The 19506-nt window shown below is 39.7% G+C and overlaps 1 protein-coding gene across 1 annotated transcript in view; it reads left to right on the plus strand.

Annotated features, from left to right (window-relative positions):
- The first annotated feature begins 322 nt into the window (after window positions 1–322).
- LOC106485131 (paralemmin-1) overlaps window positions 323–19506 on the plus strand; it is a 127589-nt gene continuing 108405 nt past the window's right edge. Inside the window, exon 1 of the mRNA XM_067316729.1 lies at window positions 323–662. Coding sequence (XP_067172830.1) covers window positions 618–662 — 45 coding nt within the window. The 5' untranslated portion in view covers window positions 323–617. The remainder of the gene's footprint in view (window positions 663–19506) is intronic.

Raw genomic sequence — 19506 nt, forward strand, 5'->3', positions numbered from 1 at the left:
TCTCCTGCCATCCATGCCCTTTCCTTCAGCCAAGCCAGTTTAGACTTGAGGTGGCCAGTGGCTAACTCTTCCATGGCTCCCGCTTGCTGTGCCATGTGCCTTCCCTCCTTGCTGCACGGCTCACTGAAGGGCACGCTGTGGGACGGCTGTCTGCTGCCTCTGCTGCATTCATGCAGGTTTTGATTACTGTGCATGCTACTGATGTCGAGCTCCTGTCGTGACCCAGCGCTCCATAGGAGGAGCAAACGAGCTGAGACGTCAATGCAAAAAATTATAGCCATGCAAGCTATCCCTGTACTCAGCTGCTTGGAGCGTGCATACATGGCTTGTGTGACAGCAACAGCACACAGAAGCAGCAATGAAATGCAGTTAGCAATACAGCTGGGAGACAGGCAGCAAGGCAGGCACTGGTCCAGTGACTAAAATGATCCTACCGTGAGCCAGTCTGCAGTGCCTCTAAAAGTGGCTGACTACTACGCAGGAGCTCGGCTTTCTCTGCAATTACTCTGTGGTGTAACTGAGTTCCCCTTGGTGACTGCAGTGTGTGTTCTGTTTTTTTTGTTGTTGTTTTTTTTTTCCTGTCTCCTTCTCTCTCCTCCTGTGTCCTTTTCTCCAGGATGGCGGAAGCAGAATTGCACAAGGAAAGGCTCCAAGCCATAGCAGTAAGTCAGTTTCATTTTACTTGCTCTTTTGTCTGTAGCTGGGGGAGCTGTGAGTTACTGAAGCAAGGGGAGATTCCAGCACAGTGGCTGGAAAGCATTTAGAAAGCATGGCTTTTGAGAAGTTCTTCATGGAGTTTTCCTTTTGGGAAATGACTGGTTAAAGTCTGTTTTGTAGGATTTGGCTGAGAATGAGAGTTCTGATGAAGTGCATTGAGCTGACACGTGCAGAAAAAAATGTGAATGCACAGTGGCATGCTTAAAAGACTGATGATAGAGAAGAAAAAGAGAAATAAATGGGGAGGAGGGGAGACTGCAGGAGAAAATCAGTACTCCGCTAAAAAGGATATTTTCACACTGTGGGAGTTTTAGCTAAGCTGATTAAGAAGTTATAGCAAAATGATCTGCTGCAGGGTGGCTTTTACTGCAGAAAATAATTCTGATATTATTACTTGCTAACACAATTAAATAAAAAACGTGCATTATCAAAACCGTCTGATTATTTGATCTACTAGTATTAAACTGTCACCTGAGCTCCATAGCTGAGCACATGCTTTGAGACAAATCCTCTGCTGAATTGCATCCTGCCAAGGGGTAAAGTTTGGGCAGAATTTTGCCCCATTTTAGCTAAAACTTCTGTTTTCACATTTCGTGCTAAAATCTAATTTGGAGTGAACTACAGGCTCAGCTGGTGCATACCTCAGTGGAGTGTGGGCAACGATACCTAGTGAGGATCGGGCCTCAGTATTTAAAAAACATAATCATCATGGCATATAGAAATTGCCAGCTCATCTAGCAAGGCAAACACATCACGTCAAAAGCCCTGTGTTTCTGTGACCACTGCTCATCTGCTAACCCCACATAGCCTGTCCTTGTTCCAAGTGACATCCAGCTCTTTTTCTTTTCCATGGTTGATATGTTAATGCAGCTGTGTCAGAGTCGGATGGTACGGTACGTGCCGATGACCATACATCTCAGATCTGAGGTGAAAAGACAGAAAATGACAGAACCTGCTAGGATTTTAAGATTCTCTTCCCCAGTTTCACCAACGATCAACAGATGTTATGTTTTACTATAGCTGACACAGATTATAGATTTCCTTTGTAGTTAGAGGAATGGCTGCTGCTGTACCAAGTTGTTTTTCTTAAGTCTTTTATTCTGCTAATAGGCCCATGGAGATTTAAAATAACCAGCTGTAAACTAAATACTTTTTTCTCCCTAAAATATTTCCTGTATAAGAGCAAATGATATCATTGGTTATGGGAGGAAAATATTATAACTGTCTAATTTTCAAACAGTGGAAAATAGCTGCTTTTTTAAAAACTGTTTGAAAGTTTTCTAGCAGATTAGGCATTACTAATTCCCAGCATTAAAACATTAGTAACGTTCCTCTAGAGCTAATTCTCACAACTGTCTCTGATTTGGGAGTTCTATGTCAACAAGTATAAGAATTACACTGCAGAAGTGCTAACTGTATTACAATTATATATGAGTCCGAAAAAAATTTGTCTTCAAATTAAAAAAATTGGTTTATATGGTTTATATTACTTCTTCTTCTTCCTTTGTCTGCGATATAACTAACAGAAAACCAAGTGGCATCCATTTCCACTCCACATGATGTGCTCCAGCCGCGTACCAAAGTGACTCAGATTCTATGTTTCTTGGTGCTTTGCATTTCACATCAATGAGGCCATAATGGGCATAAAATTATTATCTGCTATATAGTAGCCTTTTACACTAAGTTTATGCTGATTTTAAGGAATCCTGACCTTCAATATATATTCCTTTATGGGTTCTACTTCTGTAAAGCCTGCTAGGCCAACTATAAATAAAATATATTATAGTAATACATACACTGAATTCTATTTCAAAGGATTTAACTACAGTGTCAGAAATAGCCTTGTTTTAAGATTGAATCTGAGTCCACAAACTGATTTGTTTGTTTATATGTTCTGCAGAGCAACAGGTTGTCCGTACCAGTTTCTGAGGTAACTTTTCTCACTTGGAGTACTGCAAAAGTTTATCAGGCGCAGAACAGTGTATTTCTAATGTAAGCTTTGCACCATCAGGATGAATCACATGACATGAGTTAGATGATGTTTCTCCTCCACCCCAGTTAGCTAAAATAAGGTCAGTCCTCAAAAGTTACACTGTTTCTTAGACAGGAGAAAGGTGACATTTCAGTTCAGCTTGGGGTTCCCTGTAGAAAATCAGTTGAGAAAAGCTTTAACCAAGCTGTAGTAACCCAGTCAGAGAAGCAGAAGTTTTTCTACAGCACTCTATGATCAAGCTGGCTGCACGCTAAACATGTAGAAAAAAAGTCCTATCCATGGTCATTGACACTTCTACATACCGCTGCTTGTACATTTGTGCTTGCTTTTGTAATCACCATGGCAAATGATTTGGTCAGGAAGAGAAGCAGAGTAAATTTTAAGTGTGCATCCCCAGACATGGAAATATGAATATTTGCTCCAGAAGACTGACACCTTTCTGAGAGTTCAGTTTTGTACTTTCTTATTCTGGCTAATCGCAGTTTTAAATGTATGCCCGTCTGGCACAGAGGGAAGTGCAATGAGAAGAGGAAAAAAGGGGTCTAACTGTTAGGACATTAATCTAAAACATGGTGAACGTGAATTAGTCACTTGTTTCGCCAGTAGCAAGTATTCAGCCTCTCTGTGCTTTCATCTTCCATCTGTAAACTGTGAATAACGGACTTTTCCCTTGTCATAGAGAGCTGTTAGTGATTCATGAAAGGCTCTGGAGCACTTCGATGCTATTGTTTTACCAGGGTAAGACACAGCCAAATAAGGCGTTAAAAACGGAGCGTGCAGTCCTGATAAAATACAGGCTTCAAATATGTATGTTTTTAATACCACGATAAATGCTTAAGCTGTGATTTTTAGATCTTTCTGTTTCAGAAGTTTCTAAAATTCCCTACAGCAAGTTCAGGATGCTACAGCAGTCTGTTCTGAGAAAGAGAGATGTGAGGAAACTACTGGTAAAGTGGAACTCGGTTCTCTCTGTTTAGGAGGAAAAATACAAAGTTTGTGGCATGGGGAACTCATATGGCAGCCTGGAATGGCTGTTTTTTTGAAGCTTTGCTTTAGTAGAGGTCACACCGGATCTCCCAACTTGAGTGCTGTGTGCGCCACAAACATATACTGATAAATCCTTCCATCATCCTGCACTGTTCCTAAGACCTATGGTTGAGCCTCACCTTAAATAACCACAACACCAGTCTGCTCTTCTGCTATGGATGGAGCGGAGCGGTGCCCACTGTGAGTGCAAGGCAGACATGCTTTGCAAGAGGCCAGCAGGAGGTTAAAACAAGTAGTAGAAAGGGTGGGCATTAGCTGGTAGCAGCCTTCTCTTCTAAACCTCTTACTATAGCAAACTTTGGAGTGTGCATCCGCCCTTTTCTTGAAGGGAGGCAATGGGTAAAATTGTGGGTGAAAAAAGGAAACATTTTTGTGGCTTTAAAAAATATGCTTTCTCTAAGCTGCTCAGAAGTTTGGAATGCTAATAGTCCCAGAGGAAGCAGATTTAGTGGCCAGAGAACAGGTGAGCTGAGCAATTTATCACACTTCGGATAAATAAACTGCATAGCTTTGCAATTTATTAAATGGCTCCGTTCTCTTTGGCTGTAGATATCACCATCAGATAGCAGTATAAATATAGACAAGTATTTATGAAATGTAAATTTTTTCTGTAACCTAACTAGCAGCTATAAATCTGGGAAGTGGGGACACTGAATATGCATCAATGTATTTCAGGTACAAATATGCATATGATACAGTGAATATGTATCATATGTATATAAAGTGAATTAAAGGCAATCACTGGCACACTTCACTTTGAAGAAATCTTCCAGTAGGGCAACAACTAGAACAGGAGCTGGATAAGATGTTCAAGTTAAGGAGACACTGGCCTACAGATGCAGGTGGGAAGCTGCTAAAATGTAGTGTGTTCCTAGCAATTAAAAACAACAGTAATGTTGGTTAGCATTTACCCATGCCCAGCTTTGAGATCCATTAGTGCATTAATTAAAGTATTAGAGAAAAATAATTATTGACATTCAAGTAGCCATGTGGAAGATAGCTCTTGTCAAACAAGAACGTTCTTGCTTTTTCTATGAGATTACAAGTTTACTTGTTAAGCTCAACTGTGTGGATCTAACATTACTTAAAAGTCATCAGATGCTTAACTGAGTATTGCAGAACATTCTGGTTTAAAAATAGCACTCTCCACTATCAGTGGGGTATACCTTAGATGGATTAAGGACTGGCTGACTGACAGATCTCAAAAAGTTGTTGTTAGTGAGGAAGATTGCTGAACAGAGCCTTGTTCCTCGGGAGCAACAGCAGTGGAGCGTTCACAGGAACCAATTTTGCAAGGCTTGATGGTGTTCAATATCTTTATTCATACTCCAATACAAATGCAAAGTCAAAACTGATAAAGTATGCAGATAAAATAAAGAGTGGTGGAGCCATAAACAGTGATGACAAAAAGAAGTCATATACAGCAAGTTGAATTACTTGGTAAATGAAGTCAACATAAATACAGCAGGCATTAAAATAGGTGAATGCAGAATTGTGCATCCAAATAATATGGCCAGCACCATGGAACAGGGAACTGCATTTTGGGGAGTGCTGCCTTTAACAAGGAACTAGAGGTCAGTATGGGAGCTAATGCAACATGAACAAGCAGGAGATCTTTGTTCTGAAAAGGAGATTAGTCTCACACTATTTAAACTAATGCTACAAAATGGTTTGGAGTTCTCCCAGAAGGATATGAAAAGATAGAAAAGTGTATATGTGTGTACATATAAAAGTGCACCTATTTTGCAACATCTCTTTGAGAATAGTAATTAACGGCTATCTTTTAGAAAGGTACTATAAATACAGTTTCAGTATTGCTGTCGTTGGTGATGTAGGCAAAGTCAAAATTTTCTCCCTGCTTTCTATGCTGCAACATACTGCATTTCTGGGCTGCATACTCAGAAATTGCCATGAGCATCATATGGTGTTTGTAAATTTCTGTTCACCTATTAACAGAAGAGTGAATGTTTCTTTTTCTCCCCATTCACCTATTTTCTTTCCTTCCACAAAATTACAACTTGCGACTAGTAAATCTTGTGCCTGAGATCATTTTACTGTCATGCTTCTCCAACAGTTTTTGTGAATCATTCTAGAGAATATTATTCATGAATGTTAGAATCCCTGGTGCTAAGGATCAGATGGAAAAAAAATGACAAATTCATTTAATCATTAATCATTCATAAACTAGTTTTCTGTGCCTTCATTTAGGAAGTAATGGAAAGGGTTTTTTTTGTTGGTTTTTTTTTTGCCCTTAAAGTTAAGCATGATCAAGTCTGTTTGAATTGTTGTTTTCAGACCTGAAGCTAGCAGAAAGAAGGGCAGCAAGATATGGAAAAACTAAGCAAGCTACGACACTATTGCTGGGAAAACAGTTTCACGAGGGGTGTGTGCAGAAATCTATAAGGTCATGGGTATTACAGAGAGAGAGAGGATCAGAAGAGACTCCTCACAGTTTCAGCACAAGAATTAGTGGCTGTCTAAGGAAGGTAGCCTTCATGGACAAAACAAAGCCATAGAGGTGACTCTTCCCACAGTAATTGTTAGCCTGTAAAGCACATCTCCACAGGATGTGGTGGATGCTCAGAGTGCACTTGGGCTTGAGGAGAACCTGTGCTAGTTCATGGAAGAAAAATCCACTGAGGATTACTCTTTAGATATAAATAACTTCTGAGCTGCAAACTACTGGAGGCTCAGAGAGTACTGGAGAGAAGTATTGGGTAAATTTGTCGGCTCCTAATGTCTTCCCCAGGCATCTGGTTTTGGTACGGTAAGAGACTGGACAGTGTGCTAGATGGATCTGTGGTCTGACCCAGTTTGCTCATCCTAAATACTTACATAAACACATTCCTGGAGTAGACCACATCTTTAAGTGCTTTCTTGAGTTAGGGAACTAAAGAACACACCCTCCCACAAAGCATCGTGAAACTCATTTGAGTACTGTGGCTATACAGTTTTAACTATTTTTTCCAGTCCCATATTTCTCTCATTGTTATATTTGCAATTGTAGTTACTGCTCTGTTTAATAACAGCCATTCTTCTGAAATCTCGTTCTTCAGCATTCCTAACATCCAAGTTTCAGAAATAGAAAAATGCCTTATTTGTATCTACCTGTAGCTGTCCTCTTTTGAAAAATGTATATAAATTTTAAATTCTGAGCTGAAAATACTTGAGTGAGACTTTAACAGGTCTCCAACCTACTCTACAGTGAGGAATGCCTGGTGGGGTTAGGACAATGTCAGGAGTGTCCTGCTGCAAATATTTCCAGGAAAGTGTTTAGAAGGTGTAAACTAGACATTATCACAAACTAAATCTTAATGAGATTTATGTTGTGAGCACAATATGAACCTGTGAGGTTCCTATGAACTTCAGTGGAAATCAGCTGTGGGAGAGGAAGTGTGATGTTTGCATTTGCTTTAAAGGATGAAGAGAGGTATCCTTAAGCTGAAATCTCCAGCCCTTCCCTGGAATGCAGCAAATAACATAGGTCAGTTTCATGGAAGAGTTTCCATAGAAAAATCCACAGGAGCACACTTGTGTCTCTTCTTGACTTCTTGATCATATAAAACCTTGGTAATTCCTGCATAGTATAGGAAAGGTTACAGTCTTTGCCTATTCTCAGTCAAAGCCAAATGAAAATTTCTGTGATGTTTTGAAAATTAAGATTAACATTTTGGGGTTTATCTGATTTGTTCCTTCAGGAATGTTTACCTAACAGCAATAGAAATGGAAATAAGAAAAAATATTGCTGTCAAGGAATCAGTGAAAACTAGGAACAAATAGATACTAGAAACCAACTTGCTCTTGAGAAATTTCTAGACAGTCTCCAGACTTACCCAAACTCAACTGTTTAAATTTAGAATTGTTTCCACAGCACATTCCTAGCTCTTAACACATCACCAACATCTCTTGAGCACAAACAACGAGCTGAGACACTGGCTTTCATTTCATGCTTTTTAAAAACTGTTTTGCAAAAGAGGTTGAAAATGAGTGAGAAGATTTTGTGGTTTGTTTGGGTTTTTTTTGGTAAATCTCTGGTAAAGTAAAATAGTTGTGAAAGATTTAATTTTTTGGAAACTACTGGACAGCTGTAGCCCGGAGTGTGATTCTTTAATGACAGATGCTGAATGCCATGATAACAGTGGAGCAGATGTTCATGTGAAGTTACAGGTGATACTTCAGCATTTATATGCTTTACCAAAAGTGATGGCTGGCTGGTTAGCTGTGATAATGGTGGGACGGGACTGGAACAGTGGTGTTCAGTCTCTCCTGAGTGCTCTTGCTCTTCCAGCAATGACTGTTTGTATTGAATTTTTCACAAGCTTTGCAAAAACAGTTTTATTCTCATACAGTATGAACTATCTTTCATGAATTGAATCCTTGCAAAGTAAAGGTATTAGCAAGATGGTTGGTCTGGAGCATTGATTCAGGAAAGCACCAAACTCTGTATTCGTAGTAAATTATGAGCACTCACAGTAGTAATATCTACTTCTTAGTCCCTCTTTGTGAGTAAATTCCATGGCACTGTCACAAAGTCGACTGTATTTGTTTACAAATGAGGAAGTAAAGCTCAAGGAAGGGAACTGTTTGCCTGTTTCACCAGCAAAGCTGACAGAGCCGTGAATTCAATCTCACACTTCCTTATCGAGGTAGGATGGCGTTGGACATGATCTTAAATTTTATCAACTTTCTAGTGCATTTGCACCTGCTCAGAATTGATGTACGCTGAAGGGTTGTTCAGACAAAGATACCTTCTGGAAACAGGACCTGGGGGTACTAGGATGCTACGCCTGTCGTTGGTCCTTCTTTTCCTCAGGTAGAACAGCCTTTTTTGTGGAGAATTCTGAGTTGGGAAAGTCACTGTGCTTCGAAGAGTTAACATCACCTGAACAAGCTGAGCAGCAGTGAAATGGGTATGGCTTTTGGCAACTGCACACCAGACTTATGTAGTTCTTGACGCACAGATGCTTTTTGTTACTAGGCTGACTTACAGCAAGGTTAGGCGCTGGAGGCGAGTAAAGCATTCTTCCTCTTTGCCAGTAAAAACAAACCCTCTCTGTGCAAAAAAAGCAAACAACCAATGTGGTTCAGGGAGCTCGTTTTGGAGGGAGATGTAACTACTCTCATCTTAGTTGCTGCCCTTTCCAGCCAGTGCAAAGCTCAGGTTGTTGAATTCAACTGGTATCTGATTAATTTAATTTGCTTTGTCCTGCAGAGTGCCAGCTTCATTTATCATGGTCCACATACAACATCTAGCAAGGTGGGGCTCAGCCGGTCTGGAATGCCTAAGCATAGCAGCAGATGGCAACCAGCTGAAGATTTGGGACAGCAGAGGTGTGTTAGGAGCCAGGAGTGCACAAGATTTAAAAAAAAAAAAAAAAAAAAAAAAAAAAAGGAGAGAGAGAACAGAAAGACGAAAACCCTCAGTTTACCAGCAGAGGGCTAAATACAAGATGCTTTCCAGCCTTTTGGGGACACTGTCAATCATCACCTGTGCTTCAGCCATGTTCTTTTTCCACAGAGTGTTAAAAACAGCACTGCATGTGAAAGGCGGTAACCTGGGTAGGCGATGGCTAAGGAGTTCGCACTAAGAGGTCTAAAATTGCAGAAAGAGATTAAAATCCAGATTGCCATGTGATTTATTGCTAGAGGAGGAAGAGTTTAGCAGTGTGCTGCAGAGAGTCACGCAGCTGCAGTCTCTTTATGGCAGCAGCAGGCGCGAGTACAGAGCAGAGAATACTTGGGAGGGGACAGTGGTGCTAAATACAAGCATCTAGCTATTAACTAGCTGAGTGCCACAAGCTGCAGTGTCAGCCCTCTGTCATTGACTTGTCTTTTCCAGTACACTTCCCAGAGGGAAATGGATTGGAGTATACATGAACACACACACACTTGCTAGCTTCTCTTGGGACAGGTCTGTGTTGTGCCACGTGCTGTCTCTGAGTGTCAATTTGTTGGAAAAACTCCCATTGACATCCAAGGGTTTCCAAAGGATCCCTAGTCATCCAACTGCTTTCCATTTGAGGCATAAAGCAAGCATTTGGCACCAAAGGTGTCACTAAATTTATGATAACTGCAGTATAGGGGACCAGATTCTTTAATGCGCTGGCTTTGGTACAAAATTACTATGTTGGATGTGTTGGTAAGTTCTGGCAGCTTTGTGCAAATGGTATAGCATTTGGGAATTAATCCCTTATCTAGTTTTGATTCCTACATACATTGGCATAAACAGTAAGGCTAAGCTGTTCATCATGTATTTGTTCTTAATAAATATAAGCATGTTCAAGGACTTGCTGCACTTTAGAGGTGTAGGCTCCCACAGAAGGCTGATTCATTTTCTGGCATATTAAGCTGCATCTTTAAGACCTCATCTTATGGAAGGGAGAAATGCTGAATTAGGAACATTAATTCATCCCAACATCATGGCAAACTTAGTAAATTGTTCTGTTTAAGCAAGAGGTTCAAAATAACTTCTAGCCAGCCAGTTAAAAAGAAAAAAAGGAAAAAAGCCTTTGTGGTTTCTAAAACACAAGCAAATGCAGTCTAAACATAGTCTCTACAAAGTGTGCCTCAATATTAGTGATAAACTGAGAAATATCATTTCTTTGCACTAACTTTGGACTTTTTATAGCTGAAGATTCAAAAAGTGCAAGATTTAGACTGAAATCCATGTAGGATAGCTGAAGCTTATCTGTGAAATAGAGAACTATTACACTTTTCATTTTCATTTTCCTGATGCCTACAAGAAAAATAATAGAACCTAAGTGGGTTACAAGTATTTTGTGCTTATCATGTGGGACATCGCACATGATCCTGAGCAAAGCTTTTGATGAGATGGATGTGACAACAGAGAGTGTAGACTTCCATCTCTATGAATTGCTCCACAGTTCACAGGACTGAGTATCTGCAGAGGAATTGTTCCAGAATCAGTAGGTTTCCAGTCTAGAAAGCTCTTTACATTAATGATGATTTTTCAGTATAGTACTTCATAATAAAGGAAGTTAGGTTTCTTTTAAAGATTATTCCACTGCAGAAAAGAAGAGCATGGACAGCACTCCTGAGCTGGGGAAAGCTTTCAGTAATTTCCTGTTAAAATTTTGCCACAAATCTCTAGGGAATTTTGGATGAATTCCAAGCTGCATGTGGCAATTTCTCTCTGGAGCATGCTAAGCCATCCTTCCTTGCCTGAGAACACACAGTTCATGAAAACATTTCTGAAAAGCAAATGTAAGCAAACAAGATTGATGTTCAAAGTCAAAGTATCTACAGCTCCAGTTTTTACTTGCTATTGGTCTGTGACATTCAGTAGCAAACATCCAGACTTACTTAGACATGTAAGAGAATGAAGATGAAGATAGTCTCTGATCTCACTCTGTCATTTTGGAAGCACGTTGCCCTTGGAAACTTCATGAAATAATTTCATTTTACATTGATGTGGAGAACATTGACCATATGACTGTGGGAAAGTCATATGTTGCAAAGTTATAAGGTCCAAAAAGATCAGGTGGCCCTGAGCACTTATTGTCACTATCTGTATTGACTGAAAATATGGCAGTAGTGCATATGCTTTCTGAAGAGGATGTTCTCACTCAGTTCTGAAGACAGAAGCGGTATCAGGCTGTCTGCTTCCCCAAGCTGCTGTGGCACAGATGACCTCCCTAACAGTGAAGTCACACCTGCATGGCTGGCTGCATGGTTTATCCTTTTGGCTACAAGAGGTACACTGAGCTGAAGGAACCTTAACCAAGAATAGGGTCAAACTGTTTTCTCATCAGGTTTTTTTGTGCTGGTCACACCCCTGTTTTCTGATTATCATTTTAATAAATTTAAAATAATTTGAAATAAAAATGGCATCAAATAATGGTCAAGATAAGCTTGGCATTAGACATACAAGACTTCACAGTAGGGCTTGGACTTTGAGCTAGGGATGGGCTGGCCTGGAATAGGAAATACTGGGAAACAGGTCAATGGATCTTGAGCTTTGGAGCAACATAATGGAGCTCTCCAGATTCACATGAGCTGGGTTTTGTTCACCATTAATCAACATGATTTTTATGAAGACAAAGAGAATTTGGTGAGAACTGACTGTGGACTTCAAGGAGTGCTCTGCATCCTTTTGGTAGACATACTAAATGCCTGGTTCTGATACATTTGCTATTTAAACCATCTTTACATCCTTCACTTGCATCTTCCAGTCAGCACTGCCACCTGAAGTTTAGGGTTAGTACTCAACAACATGAAGATGACTGTGTTACTTGGGTGGAAAGCTCCTCTGTCCATCCCCACCCAGCAGTTTCTGTCAGGACTTTGAGCAAGTAAGAGGACCCTGCTGACAGGGGCGTCATAAGTCTGGATTCACATGAGCAGGGTCACTTTTATCGAGAGCAAAAAGAGTTTCATCAAGTCAAACTGTTCACTCAGCAGGAGCTGAAAAAACTCATCCTTGGGTGTTTAAACAGCCTGACAGAAACTGTTAGCAACTGGTTTCAAGCATTTGTGACAGTTTGGCAATGTGTTGGAAAGCAAGTGGGTAGACATGGTGCTCATGTTTTAGACTGTGGGGATGGGGAGTCCCAGACCTATCAGCTTATCTTCAAATCCCCCAAAGGTTTGGCAATATATTCAAACTATCTAATTGTAAGCGATTGAAAGATAACAAGGCAGTAAGATACTGTCTTAGATGATGTCTCCCTATGGGAGCATGGTCCAGGTGAAACAAAAGGGATAGGGGCAAAAGAAGATGGAAAACTAAATCAAGAATATATATATATACCAACAATTCACTGACAAAATGTAAACCTGTATGAAACAGTGTCCTGCCTGGGACTGGCCTTGTTTTGGTTCCACACAGTGTTTCATGAACTGTCTAAATCAGATAATGGAGCACAATCATTATATCTATAACCTGGGCTTGGCTGGAAGAGACTGTGAATATGCGTAAAAAGCAGAATTCAAAACAATACTGACAGATTACTAACCTTTTCAGATTGTGTCTTTAAAATAAGTGAGAGATTCTTAATACTAATCAATTACTGGATATCAGCTCTGAAGAAAAAGATGAGAGGAATAGAGTGGAAAAGCAGTTGAACATGACTCAATGATCTCTTATATGATGAAAAAGGCTAAGAGGCTGGTATATGTAAAAAGGAATACTGCCTATAAGTTGGCTTTCTGCTCTGCTCAGACCAATTGTAGATGTTACTCTTCAAAAAAGATACAGATCAAATAGAGTAGATCCAAGGAGAAACAGGAATGATCAGAAGTCTAGCAAAATGACCTTAGAGGAAAAACAGAATGAGTTGGAGTTGTCTGGCCTAGCGAAGAAAATACCAAAGTTTAGCTTATCTTGTCTTAGGGTGGGAGAAACTCTCAATATTCCTTCTAGTCCTTGGGTTGACAGATAGTAATTTTTACTCGCTCTCAGACATTGTTTAGTAACCCATTTATAATAGCTTACACATAAAGGGTTTCTTCTGCAACCAGTCTGAGACATGAAGCACAATGCTTCTCTGCGACTTGGCAGTTGACATATGCATGCCTGTAGATACAGGAGAATAATTTAATCCAACTGTAGTGAAAGAAGTGTGAAGCTTGACTGATTTACTTTGAATTTTCCACCAGTTATTTGTGTAGATAGTCAGTCACTGGAGTTCAGTTAATATTCTTGCTTTCACTGAATTTAGACCACCAATCTCTATACTGTTCAGTTTCAGTAGGGGCCCTGTCCTGCTTCCAACCAAGTTAATAGCAATTTTGCACCTGATTTCAGTAGAGAGCAGGAACAGACCCTTTTTATCCCCATATGTATTTGTACTATTACTGACTCCTATGTGCTATTATCAGTATATAAAAGGCCAGATTTGAGCCAGATCACAAGTCCAAGCCAAATTTTCCAGGACAAGTGACACAGCTTTGGGTAAATAGAGATAAGTGGCACTCACTAGTCCTCTAGATCTGAATGATGCATGCTTTGCTGTTTGCCACATACTCTTATCACTAACACAAAGCCACAGTTAAAAAGTGACTAAACTCACCTATCAAAAGTCCAACCTTTCACATAAAAAGAATGTCTAGATTCTAAACTCCACTTGTTCTCATTTGTTAAAAGGGCACCAAACTGTTATGAGAACTTGGGTCTCTTAACTGCTCTTTCCTGCTTCTCTTGTATGTTACTAAGACTCCAAATATTTAATAACCTTTGCTAGAATAAGCTTCCCATGCATTTTCTGGGGTTTGTAAAGAAATGGTTTTGCCACTGAGGCATCCTTATGACAGGTGATTTTTCTGTTGCTAGCTAAAAACACTACAAACAGAAGAGAAGATAATAACAATCTTGATTTGCTCAGCATGGGGAGAAAAAAAGGGGGGGGGGGAGAGAATGCTGAATTCCAGGGAAATCACTTTTGTTGTTGCTCTTTTGATCCTGGGAGGTGCGAAACTGTGAAGACTTAAGAAGCTGGAACTTCTCTCATGCTTTAGCTAAAAGTCAAATGGGGAAGAGACCCTCCAACTAGCATGAAATAATGCTCGGTGAAGAGAATCAAGACAATACTGTTATTGAATTTCATTGTTTCTCTCTTTCTCCAACCTAGCTTGTTTCTGAGTTGCCTATGAGAATCACTGGAAAGCCTTGCACAGCAATAAATTTTGGAGCAGATTCTAAGGAAATATTTTGTAGTTGAAAAAAAGAATTTATCAGAGGACTTTTAGGAGAAATGAATTGTCAAGGGCCCCTAGAAAGTGTGGCTTCATAAAGATTATTTCTTAGTGGCTACACATTGACCTGTATATGCAGGAAACCTTTCAGAACACATTAAGATAGGGCAGCAGGTGCTCAGAATATAGCACAACCTTACAGGTATATTTTTCTTTCCTTCTGCATTTTAAGGCTGTGCACATCATACTGAAAAAAGTGATCAGAGATGGCTTTTTCTGTTGACTTTCAGTATTACATGGCATTTCAAGTAGCTTCCCTTTTTTCAACAGTATTTTTTAACTTAGTAAAACTCCACTTAAAGCATGAACAATGAACGATTAGTTTGCTTGTGGATATATTGCTCATGCATTACATGTTTCTATGTGTGATGCAGAATTGCAGATATTGGGTACTTCCTAAAATGCAAGGGTGGCAAAGCTGGTGACCACCTCCTACTGTGTTGTGGCAGAAATTACTTCCTGTGGTTTAAACTCTACAGTGTGTCACTTTGGCCTGTGATTCGACAGCTTAACTGTTTGTTTTAAACATTTTTTTCACCCTTTAAAAGAAAACTAGTTTGGTTAATTAAGAAATGACAGCAGGGCTTTTTTGATTGGTCCATGAGTCGGGGTCTTTTACAGTAAAGTGCATCGGTGTCTGAAAAATGACTGTGTTAATGTCATCCAAAAACTCAAGCTGCATTGTCTTTTAATGCTTGCTATAAGTGTGTTCCATCTAAAAAGTGTTGACAATGTTTACCTTAGCTAAAAGGCCCAGAAAGGATAGTTACCATTCTTTGGGGTATGTCTACACTGTATAGTGAAGTACATCTGTACATGGATGTACATCTAGCTTTTGGGTCTGCCTGATATCCAAAACAAATCCTCTGTGTGGCAAATCAGGTGTTTCCTGAAATGGGTGTACACCAGATATCAAAGGCAATGGAAGCAAGCTGGTTATGGCAGCACCAAGTTCAGCACAGAGTAATTAGAAGAAGCACAGCTGTCTCTGTACTATCCTGTGGTGTGTGGCATCCTTTAATTCCTAGCCTGATTCTCAAAATTGCATGCCAAACAGTCTTAGTACCCTTGGTAAACTCAGCATGAAGTCTCAGCTGATTCAGAAAGCAGGTTATAAAGTTGCTTATAATTTCTTCCAAAGCCTGTGTTTTTCCTGCAGAATTACACCTTTCTTCCTGGGATACATGCAACATGGTATTCAAAAAAAGTCACAAACTTTAATTATTTTTTTCTTTCCAGCTGCTGTGAGAAGGAGTAGCTATGTCCCCATTTTTTCTCCTGACACATAATGAGTAAAACCAAAATCTTCAAAAGTATCCACTAACTCCAAATGCTCAGTATGAGACATTTTCAAAGGCTGTATTTTTCAGCAAATAGACTTTTTTGTAACGCTTCATATATCCAGAGTATCTCTCCTATTGATGTAAAAGACATTGTGAAACTTCAAAGCATTTGGCTTTTACATCTGCCAGACATCCAAAACAAATCCATATCATGGCAAGTCAGATGTTTATTGATATGCTTTTAACCTGAGGAGAGTTAGAACACTTTACGGGTGAGAAGTTAAGCATTTTCCTGAGGTATTTAACCAGTTTCATAGGTGCCAAGTTGAACACCAGGGCCCATATTTTGATAGGCGGAAAACTATACTTACTTGTCTTTTTGAACATCGATCTCATTGTTGGCCTTTGTGCTATTAAAAATTCAGTCAATCAGTGTTATTTTGTTTGTTTTCCTCCTATGCAAAATAGATAGAAGGAAGAAGCAAGAAGCAAATCTATTCAGCAGGAAGGAATAGAGGACATGTCATTGGAGATCAGACCATTGGCCATGCAAAAAAGCACAAGGGAGAAAAGAAAAGCTCTATAGATTCAGTTTTTGTTTTGTCACTGAATTGTTCCACGGCATTATTCATGCCACTTAAACTTGTGTCCTTCTCCATCTGTAAGAAATGGAATTTGTGATACTTACTGTTGCACAGGAAAGATGTGAAAACCACCTCATATCTGAATGGTACTTTGAAGATGGGGCTTCAGACACAAGTGCTTTCCTGAGCTTTATTATTCTGTCTCCAGCAGTCCATGAAACTTGACACTACGAAGAAGGCAAAGGAAACCCCATTATGTACCTTCTAAGTGTTTTCAGGGTGTTTTTCTTTCTGTTCTGGCAATGGGCAGAAGAAATCTCTATTGTTCATTATTGGCATCAGAGCAGTGCCAGCTGAGATCTAAGCCCCATTGTTCTAGCACAATAGTGAACACATGCAGAACATCAGCCTCCAGCCGAATACGGGTCAGGGAGAGATGTGAAATGAGCACAGAAAGGTGAAACGATTTACCCGGGGACGTGCAGCAAGCTGAACCCTGTAGGTAGCTCTTTCGACTGTCACATTAGTAGGATACCCCACAGATCATGTCCTCATTAACTTCAGCTGTCTCCCTGCTCCATTCAGAGCCTCCCACCCTGCACTGAGACCCACAATCAACTGAAATGTTTCTGTTACCAATGCAGAGTGACCCCACGAAAGCACAGGGGTCTTCTTAACTGGTTTATTGCCTGCAGGATGCTCTCACCGTTCAAAGCCTTCTGCAGACCTTCTTCTGCAGAGCTTTCAGACATTTTAATTAGCTGAAATCAGAGAAAACAATATTCTTCATCTTTCAACATGTGATAGAGTGCTGTTCTTCAATACTGATTACAGAGTGGTCCATCAATTCACTCACCAGTTTCCTCTTTTATTGTTTTCCTGCACACAAGCAGCCTTATCAATGCACTTTCAGAGATCCTTAAGAGAGGTTTCAGGACCAGGATTTGTTTTGAGTGTCTGCCTGATGACTCTGATACAGAGGTATCTGAAGCCAGGGAAGGAAGGTGGATCCAGTCCTGTTCACCTTGTGGTTCTCCCTTTTAGTCAGATGATCCTCACCACTGTTATAGATGTGTTTATTTAACTTGCAGGATATAGGTACAGGTTTTGTTAATACCTTTGCAAAGATGGACAGACAGTGTTTAGAAGCTGATACAGAAATGCACAGAATACATCATGTAGCACTGCCCCTGTGAATATCTCATGCTTTTTCCTTATTTCTAAGACTGGAAACAAAATAGGTGTATTCCTTCAAAATCTAGCATGATCCAGCTAGGAAATAAACAGCTTGGTTTTCCTTCTCTGCAGTAACTAGAGCTATGCATGTATCCAATTTCCCTCTTGTTCTGGTTTAATTCACAGACTCATCTGAAGATTATCTCACTGGAAAAGTAATAGCCCTTAGAAAGCAAAATCATTTATGCTCTGAACTCATAGAATGGTTTTAGGAAAGAGAAGCATAGATGGAAATACTTCTAGCTATACAGAACAGTTCTGTCCAAGACATTACAAATCACATAACTTCTTCCTTGTGGCTTGTATTTTCAAAACTGTAACAGTGGAATGGATCATTTTTGTCTCTGCCTTTCAAGCTGTGATTTTGGATAGATGGTGGGAAATTCTGAGTTTTTTAAAGCAGTCAGGTTTCACAGAGGAAAAGCAAGAGGGTGAAAGTGTTGGTGCCAGTTTCCTCGTATGCATTTTGGAAGGAAGAGAACCTTTTCCGGTTTCCTGCCAGTTATCAGGACTATCAGCCAGATAGTTACTCAGCAAAGATGCATCCTCACATCAAGCAGTGTGAGGCACCATGGTAAAAGAGTCATATTTTATTAGTATTTATATCTTCTCTGAATGCCAGTTGTTCAGCACAAGGCTACAAGAAAGATCATTATGACAGAATTTGATGGTAAAAGTTGTGCAAGATATATATTTTTTCAATTCTCTCTTCTTTACTTCTTATATATTTTGAATTAACCAGTGCTGGAGTCCCATGCTGTGCTTCAGCATAGGAATTGGCCACTGTGGAGACAAGGAAAGTAATCTCTTGCATATATTACCTGATGGTTCAAATGTATCAGAGGCTAATATATTTGGATTCCACTTGGGGCCCAGCTTGATGCATTATAGAAAACAGTGAGTATCAATGTACACTGACCAAAAGATAGTTGCTATAGAAAAATCTAATGTTCAGCACCATGCTTTCTTTCTCCTTCTCTTTGAGAAGGAAAATGAGTAGCTTGTACAGCTACTGTCTCATACTCTTCATGCAAGTTCTTCCACATTTTTAATATCACTCCTTGCTGTTTGTCATGTTTTTCTTCACATCCCCCCCGCCATTCAGCTGCTTGCACTTTTTTCACACAATGCATACTTTTGGGCAGATTTTCGGAAGAACTCAGCATACAGCATACAATAAGGAAGGGTTTCAGTGAAAGATGCATCCTTGAAAATACAGTCTCTGTTGTGGCACCTTTGTTGCTGTTTGTGGGGAGGGAGGATTATATGTTCATGATATACCTCTGAATGTGTTTTTACAATAAACTCCTGGTGGGTGGGTCCAATCTGTTGCATGTTGCAACAGATTTGCCTCAGTATAGGAAATAAAGCTAGACAAAGGTAGGAAAATAAATTTGTGCTTGTATACATTTCTCTTCATTTTCCTTTGCTTCTAAGCATGTTTTCCTATAGTGAGACAAACCTGTTGCAACATGCAGCAGATTGGACTCACCCATCCCTTCCAAGCCTCTTTTTTTGGTACTGTTTGATGTCTGGGCATGCAAATTCCAATTCATCTCTTTTCATGAATCTTATTTCACTCAAAGCTTACATTTGTGCTTCTCAGATTAGCATTTGAAACTGATTCTGTCTTTCAGTTTTCCTTTTAAAGAGGATAAATAAGATGTATTCTTCTTGTATTTACATGCCAATAACTTTTTTTTCCCTGTAATCCAGTCTCTTTGGACCACTTGTTTTTGGAGAGTCAGCTACAAGATGTGTTTTAGATGAGAACCATCCATAGCAATTACCAGCTAAATCTTTTTTTGCATCACATTTAAGAGTAAATTATTCCAGGGGGAAATTCTTGGCAAACTCACTGTTGTGATCATAAATACTGCTTAAAGTGGTTCATGGTTATAGGAAACGAGAAGGGAGGGGAAACTTTCCAGGA

Source organism: Apteryx mantelli, chromosome Z, assembly GCF_036417845.1.
Source record: "Apteryx mantelli isolate bAptMan1 chromosome Z, bAptMan1.hap1, whole genome shotgun sequence".
Classification (NCBI taxonomy): Eukaryota; Metazoa; Chordata; class Aves; order Apterygiformes; family Apterygidae; genus Apteryx; species Apteryx mantelli.